At 25.3% G+C, this 8,184-nt stretch overlaps 1 protein-coding gene across 1 annotated transcript; it reads right to left on the reverse strand.

Annotated features, from left to right (window-relative positions):
• Positions 1-379: 379 nt before the first annotated feature.
• On the reverse strand, positions 380-2,729 carry LOC145842954 (prohibitin-2-like). The gene is made up of 4 exons (XM_082950428.1): positions 2,495-2,729; positions 1,465-1,574; positions 1,059-1,261; positions 380-680 (listed from the first exon to the last, which is right to left on the reverse strand). The coding sequence occupies exons 1-4, from the start codon at positions 2,727-2,729 to the stop codon at positions 380-382; spliced, it is 849 nt and encodes a 282-aa protein (XP_082806554.1).
• Between the last annotated feature and the right edge of the window lie 5,455 nt (positions 2,730-8,184).

The following is an 8,184-nucleotide window of genomic DNA, read 5'->3' on the forward strand; positions in this document are numbered from 1 at the left end:
AAAAACAATCTATCATAGTAAGTTACACTATTTTATGAAACTTTGAAAAAACCTTTTTTAAATAACAAAAAAAAACTAGAACAGTCTTAAGTCTCATAACTTGGAAAAAAAATCATTTATTCTTTTTATTTGCTTTAGAATTAAAATACTCTTTACTCAACTTATAAAAACACAGTAACACATGTAATGAATGTACAAATGAACAACTTCATCTACCTTTAAAAAAAATCATACTAAAAATTCATAGAAAGAATAATAGAATTAGTTCAAAAAATGCTGCTCTAAAACACACTACACTTTCATTAAAAAATTTACAACTAGCAGTCTTTTTTAGAACTCTATAATATTTAATTATTTATATTATTTTTTTAATCAAACATCAGTCAATGTTTAAACTAGGATTGGAATTGCTATGGTATTGATCTTTGGAGATGTTAAGCATCAACGAGTTTGAGTCTAAATAAATCTTGTTGGAAGAGTTTGCCATGGAACTGGCTACTTTCTTTGCAGCTTCAATCCTGCGTAGTTTCAAGAAGGCAGGGCTTTGTCCCATTGCTTTACCAACTTTCTCAGCAATCTCAGCTTCGCCCTTTGCTTTCACTATTTTTTGTTGTCGCTCTTGCTTAGCACTTTCAACAAGATACTGGGCCCTCTGAGCTTCTTGCTGAGCTATTTGCTTCCTAACAGTTTCATCAAAGTTTTTAAGTAACGAGTTATCTTATGCATTAAGCTTACATTCATAATCTCACAGTAAAACTATATGAAAATCAAAATGTGTTTGTAAATATTCCTGGATGTATTTTAAATTAAATTATGTTAAAACTAGTGTATTACAAACTAATGAGAACTTATTGTAAAAGACTTAAATTTAAAAGAAAAGTATATCACATTTAATACACTTATATAAACATTTACTAAAAAAATATTAACTTTCTGACTACATAACAACAATTAAAAATAATAATGATCTTTAAATGTTTTTGGTTTTTATAAAAAATCTCAACTTTATTAAGTGATAAGTTGAAAGAACAAAAATAAATTAGCAGTAAATTGAAAACCTATCAACAGCTTTTTGGTATTCTGGTGAAAACTCAAGATCAACAATGGCAACATCATCAAGTACAATGTGAAATTCATTAAGACGCTCTTTCAGCTGTTCTTTAATCAAATTTGAAACTTGTGACCTTTGTGTAATCAGCTGAGAAGCATTGAATTTTGCAACAACGGATTTTAATACTTCATTTACTACTGAAGGCAACACCTTTTTCAGCAAATAACTACAATAAAAATTAAGCCATACCCTATAAACTTTTAAGTTATATACTGTTTTGTAATTAATAAAATATCTGAAATAGTTTTAGAATGCATTTTAGCTAACATAAAGGTTTTAACAGTTACAGCTATTTCTAAACAAAATCTATTTAAAAACAATACTAAAACGTCATCAACAAAACTTCAAAATACCTTATCGTCATAATCTACCCCAAGAAACTGTGTGATTTGGGGCAACATATTTTCATTTGGTCTGGTAAGGACCCTGACATTCACATTTACCATCTGGAGGTCTTTAGTGCCTAGATTTTTTTCTTGGTTTAAAAAGAATGTGGGTTAATTGAACAAATTAAGGATATAATGATCCAAGCATCTTTTCTTTTGTACAAACTAATCAAAAAACTTTTTATTTTCAGTTATAGTAGAAAAGTAGTTTCAGTAGAAAAGGGGACAATAATATTGCACTTGTACTTTAAAAAATGTGTAATACTGCCTCCTAATTGCTCCTTAGTCTGGAAACTACCATTATAAACATTTAATTTAAAATGAGTGGGTTAGAAGTGAGGATGTACTTACTAAACTTCTGGATAGGAAAAAGATAAATATTAATTTTAGATACCAGTAACAAAAACTAAGTATTAAACCTTCACTAAAAATCATTATCACTTAAATTTATAGTAATATATAAAACTAACACTTAAACGTTACCTATCATTATAAGTTACTTAGTGGCTTTTAGTGGATTAAAAATTAAGTTAGATTGACTTTTAAAATTCAAAAAGGTATTATAATTTCAAAACTGATTAGATTCTGTAGTTAAACATTAAACATAAAACATACATAGAACAGTGTCTTTTTTAATATTAATTATTTCTATAATTGATCTTTTTTTTTGATTTGGAGATCTAGGAATTTTTATTAAAAAGTTTTAACAATAAGAAAACTTGTTGATAGTAGACTAAATCATAGAAACATTTAAAAACTAATTAAATGTTCTTTTTTTTTTGGTTTAATAAGAAACATAAATCAAAAAACTATTTATCTATCATTTTAAACCTTTAATATTAAGATTTTTAAAAAATCTTAGTACATACTTAGTAAAATAATAATTCAAAAAGTTTTCTCTTTCGAAAAATATAACAAGGATCAAATAAAATTTAACATTATAAGAATGTTTTGAAATTATTTAAAAACAATATTTAAAAAATTATCAAGTAAGTACCAGTGGGAGAGCCTATCTTAGTAGGTCTGGATCTAATAGAATATATCAAAGGCTTATGAATAAACGGTATCTTTAAATGAAGACCTTCAGCATAAATATCTGGTTTAACACCTCCAAACCTGCTGAACAAAACAGCCTTGTGGCCACCATCAACATAATAATATGATCTTGTTCCTGCTAATAACATCACTCCTGCACCAACAAAAAGATTCTGTGCTAATGGTGATATGTTCATATTTGTTAAGAAAAAAAGCTGTTAAAGGTTCTACACTCTAACAAAAAAGGAAGAGGTATTAGTAACTGAATACCATGTCAATAAAAACTAAACTCTTTGTTTAGGTAAATGTAACACTGAATTAAAATTCATAACTTAATCAACTAAATCAAGCTAATATCAATTAAAAATATTTTTTTAATTTGACAACTTGGAACTACATGCTCAACAAAATAAGATATATCAAAGTATAAAGAAACTTAAAAGATGAAACAAGTTATAGCATTGTGTACACTAAAATTTAAAAAAATATTTTTCACCAAATGCTTTAACATATAAAACAATTAACTTTAATTGAGCTTACATTAAACTAAAAACTTTGATGCATATTCTATGATATGGGTGGGCAACACAGGCTACCATGCAGAAATTTTTTCCAACCAAGTTTTTTAAATGAACATAACAAAACAAAAAAAAAGAGCTTTTTTTTGAGATACATTTTGGAACATGCTTTTAATTTGATTTACACCACACATTAATGTTAATTTAAGACTAGTTTCTAAGTTTTAGAGCAGTGTTCCCTAAAATTTTTTCATAATTACCCCCTTTACAAATTTTTATTAAATAAACTGTTTATAAAAATAATATATACCAGAAAACTTTTTTAAACTAAATGTGTATTTTACACAGAGTTCAGGGTTGATAACTGTTTTCTGTAAATTTCTTCCAGGTTTTTAAAATACAAGTTTTTTGGTATACCTTTAGTATTAAATTAAACTTAAGTTAAGGGCATAGAGGGGTTTGACATTTTTTTTTTACCAAAAATAACATTGGATCTTATATGAAAGCTTAAAGTACAAACTACAAGCCAGTTTTTATAGAATTAAAAAATATTATTTAACTTTTTCCGATACAAACGTATGGACCGCTAGTTTTTCAAAGTTAATTTTCACGGAAATTTAAAAAATCACCAAAAACCTATCTTCTCCTTCATTTTTTGAGATAGAGACCTCAAATTTTCAGGAAACTTTCCTTTTATAGTTTATAATAATAAACAATGAACTTTAATATAGTTTGAAAGACTTTGAATGTTGGGATTTTAAAAATATTGAAAAACAAAAGCTTTAGATTAAAAAAAAACAAAAAAAAAGGTTGTCTTTTATAATAAAAATTTTATTTTTCAAAATTAAAAAATTTCTGCATTTAGTATTTTTAAAATCTAATAAGACACTTTCTGTGAAAATTTGAAAAATATTGCTTAAAAAATGAAGGAGGAGATAGTTTTTTAGTGAAATGGTCTTTTTTTGTGTTTTTAGTTTGCCCCTTTTATTAGAAACCTATTGAGGTCATCGACTTTGACTGCTCATATCTCAAAAAATACTTTGAATTTTTTCAAGCGGTTAAAAATGTCTGATAGCTCAAATAAAAATCAATAAAATAAGATCAACTTGTAAAAATCAAGGTAGACCCCAATAAAAAATTATGTCCTAAATAGTATACCAATACTGAAAAAATACTGTGAAGTTACTACTTTAAATGTTCTATTGTTGGAAAAAAAAATTATTAGTTAAAAAATTTATGATAGATTTTTTTTTCTATTTTGTTACTTTACATGTAAAAATAGTTTAAAATTCCTGATTTTTCCAGATATTTTGGTCTAAATTGTCAAACTCTAGGCTTTTTGACAACCCTAAGGGTTGAAAACTTTTTTTTAATTTGAAAAACTCAGAGAAAGATTTTGATATAATTTTTATTTGCTAAAAGGGCCTAATTTTTTTTTTTTTTTTTCTTTTTGTCACATGTGAAAATCATTATTTTCATTGGTAAATTTAAAAATTTTATTCTTTGTAAGTTACGTTATAAATAACACTTCTAGAAGTTATAAGTTTACTTAATAATCTGGTAGGTACAGGACTTTCTCATAAATTATCTACTACGCGCAGATTTTTAAGATTTAGAGAACTACTGACTTAAGCCACTATGTATTCATATTCATCTTTAATTTACTTTGAGTAGCAGTTTCTTAGAAGATATTATTGTACTTTTATATCATAGTTTTGAATTTGATTTTAAAAGATTTAAGGCCATAGAGGGGGTAAGCCATGTTTTTTACAGGTTGATCTTATTTTATAGATTTTTTTCTAAGCTATAAGATGCTTTTTATAGTTTTGAAAAATTCAAATTATTTTTTGAGATATGACCAGTCAAAGTCCAGTCGCATAATAGGTTCACGACAAAAAAAGACTATTTTGACTCCTACATTTTTCAAGCAATCTTCTTCAAACTTTCACAGTCTAGTCTTTATACAATAATAAAAATCATTACTTGTGAATTTTAAAAAAATCATATTAATTTTTTTTCTTTGAAAAAAAAACTTTTTTTATTTTTTGTCATAAAATTTTCCTTTTTTAATTTTTCCACAAAATTCATAAGTAATGTTTTTTTTTTTTATAATGTAAGGAACATTTCCTGAAAATTTGAAGAATAATGCTTGGAAAATATAGGAGAAGTTAGGTTTTTAGTGATTTTTAAAATTTCCGTGAAAGTTAATATTGAATAATTTGCAGTCCATACATTAGTATTAGAAACTTTTTACAAAAAATAAAATATCTCAAAAAATAAATGATATTTTTGAATTCTATAAAAACTGGCATATAGTTTGTAATTAAAGCTTTCATATAAAAGCCAAAGTTAATTTTTGCAAAAAAAAAATTAGGAAATGTTCCTTGCTTTTTTGTTTTGTTTTTTTTTTGTAATAAATTTTTTTTTAATTTTGTTCAAACAGAATTTTCTAAATATTACAAAAAACATTTCCTAAAAATTTGAGGTAGTTATCTTAAAAAACGTAGGAGATAGATTTTTAGTGATTTCTAGTTATTTACTGTTTTGGTTTGCCCCTCTCATAAGGATCCTCCAACTTTGACCGGCTATATCTCAAAAATTATTTTGATTTTTTTAAATCTGTAAAAAGCATCTTGTAGCTTAGTAAACACTATACAAATAAAATCAAATTTCAAAAAAAATGTTTTACATTTTTCTGGAAACAACCCCTTTGTAAATTGTATAGAACCTTACATATTGTTGTTTGAGTTTTTGACTTATTTTTTTTTAATGTAGCAATCATCCCAAAAACCCATTTTACGGATTTTCAGATCATTTGAAGAAAGTTTCATTGAGGTATTTTTGGATTTTCTGTATTTTTTTTATCATTTTTGTAATTTTTAAGTTTTTTTTTTTTGAAGAAACCAAGAAGTTCCTCCAAGAAACTTTCTTTAAATTGTCTGAAAAGGCGTAGAATGTGTTTTTGTGATGATTGCTAAAAAAAATTCAGACAAAAACTCAAAGATTGAAATATTAAAGTCCCATACAATTTACATAGGGTTTGTTTTCAGAAAAATTAAATATTTTGACAGTAGTAAAAGCTGTTTTATGTGCTGTCTGTTTATGTTATTTCCAACCTACAAAAAGTTAAACTCAGCTCTACCACCAAAATTTCATTTTTAAGGGGCAACAGATATGCACCCTCAGACACATAGTAATTTTATAACATTATATAATTAGCTTTAGATGAAATACTTCTTTTTGCATAAACTTTAAAACGAGGTACATTAGATTGTTAAGTCAGGAATTTTTATTAATTTAGATATACTTTAGACATGTTGCCAGAAAAATAAACAAATACTCAACTGAAGTTATTTAGATACATATAAAAAACTTTACAAACTAACAATAATTAGAATAAAAAACTAGGATAGCTTTGAAATGAAATTAAATATGAAAACAGAAAAATAACAAGTACATATCATTTTTTATTTTATTTTATATACAATGTTTATTCAAAAAAGTTTTAAAAAGATATAAAACCAAAATTTTTAAATACTGTTTATACAAAAGTATTAGATTAAAATTATTGAAGGACATTTTAATAAATTAAAAACTTAGAGTTACTCATGAAAGTATTTAATTAACGAAATTTATTTCACATTTTTTTGTAACAATTAAATTAAAATAAAATTATAATTATATTTACAACTTAAACATTACACAATAAAGTTGAATTTTATTTAAAAAAAATCATACTACCTGCAATTAAAAAACTGCAAATTTAAAACTTTTTGTATATGTGTCTGCCATGGGTTTCTATCCTGCAACACTCAACTCAGAGAGTTTTCTATTATTAGGACCCATACATTTTCAGGCCACACAGCTTAGCTTAGCTTCCAGAGGTACTATAACTTAATGACTTTTCTCAAAAAAAGAACTTACAGATAAATCCCTATCTCTATTGACTTTGTGAGTAGCAGTTATGCTAAATTAAATCAATTATTGAAACTAAGTTATTTTAAGGGCATTTTTTACTAAAAATAACATTGGATCTTATATGAAAGCTTGAAGTACAAACTACAAGCCAGTTTTTATAAAATTAAAAAATCTTATTTAACTTTTGAGATATTGTAGTTTTAAAAAAAAGTTTTCGATACAAATGTATGGACCACAAATTTTTCAACGTCGATTTTCTTAGAAAGTTAAAAAATTGCTAAAATCTATCTTCTCCTTCATTTTTTGAGCTAGAGACTTCAAACTTTCACAAAATGTTCCTTTTATTGTTTTAAAGACTTTGAATCTTGGAATTTAAAAAACATTAGGAAATAAAAATTTTAGACCAGAAAAACAAAAAAATAGGTAATTTTTTTCTAATAAAAATTTTATTTTTCAATAATTTAAAAATTCCTGCATTCAATATTTTTAAAATTTAATAATAAACTTTCTGTGAAAATTTGAAGAAGATTGCTTAAAAATGAAGGAGGAGATAGATTTTTAGTAAAATGGTCTTTTTTGCGTTGTTTTTAGTTTGCCCCTTTTATTAGGAACCTATTGAGGTCATCAACTTTGATCACTCATATACTTTGAATTTTTTTAAGCGGCTAAAAATGTCTGATAGCTCAGATAAAGCTCTATAAAATAAGATCAACTTATAAAAATCAAGGTGTACCCCCCACCCCCATGCCCTTAAATTGCAAATTTGGTACTTTTTTTATTTTTATAGTGACATGCATAATTTTCTCAATCATTTTTAATTACGACGTTTTTATGCTAATTTTACTTACAACTTTTTTTTTATGTATAGTTTATTGAAGAACAAAAATTTGATGCTCAAAATATTTGGTCTTAAGACCTGGTGCACAAAGAACCTTTCGGTCATCGAGCAGCACACCATGGATACCTTCTATCCTCTTGTCCTTAACCTCTTGTCCAGGACATACAAAACAAACAAAGGGATTTAATATACTATAATTTTTCAATGTGGCTCATTGCTCTCCAGTACTTTAAAAAACTTACTTTTAATCATAACTATCACTTTTAACTTAACTTAGAAGCTAAAAATTAAAAAAAAATGTTAGCTTAACATTGAATAATTATATCGAAACATAGATTTTAAACATAAAATATTTTATTATTTACTTAAACTAATAAA

Source organism: Thalia democratica, chromosome 8, assembly GCF_965202585.1.
Source record: "Thalia democratica chromosome 8, ktThaDemo2.hap1.1, whole genome shotgun sequence".
Taxonomy (NCBI): domain Eukaryota; kingdom Metazoa; phylum Chordata; class Thaliacea; order Salpida; family Salpidae; genus Thalia; species Thalia democratica.

Bases quoted from the DNA above. Each gene is read 5' to 3' on its own strand.
- LOC145842954 (XM_082950428.1), bottom strand. From the start codon at position 2,729: ATGAACATATCACCATTAGCACAGAATCTTTTTGTTGGTGCAGGAGTG. The intron at 1,575-2,494 runs GTACTTACTTGA...AAAAAAATCTAG, and splicing joins TAAGATAGGCTCTCCCACTG to GCACTAAAGACCTCCAGATG. The intron at 681-1,058 runs GTTTTCAATTTA...TGAAACTGTTAG, and splicing joins TACCAAAAAGCTGTTGATAG to GAAGCAAATAGCTCAGCAAG.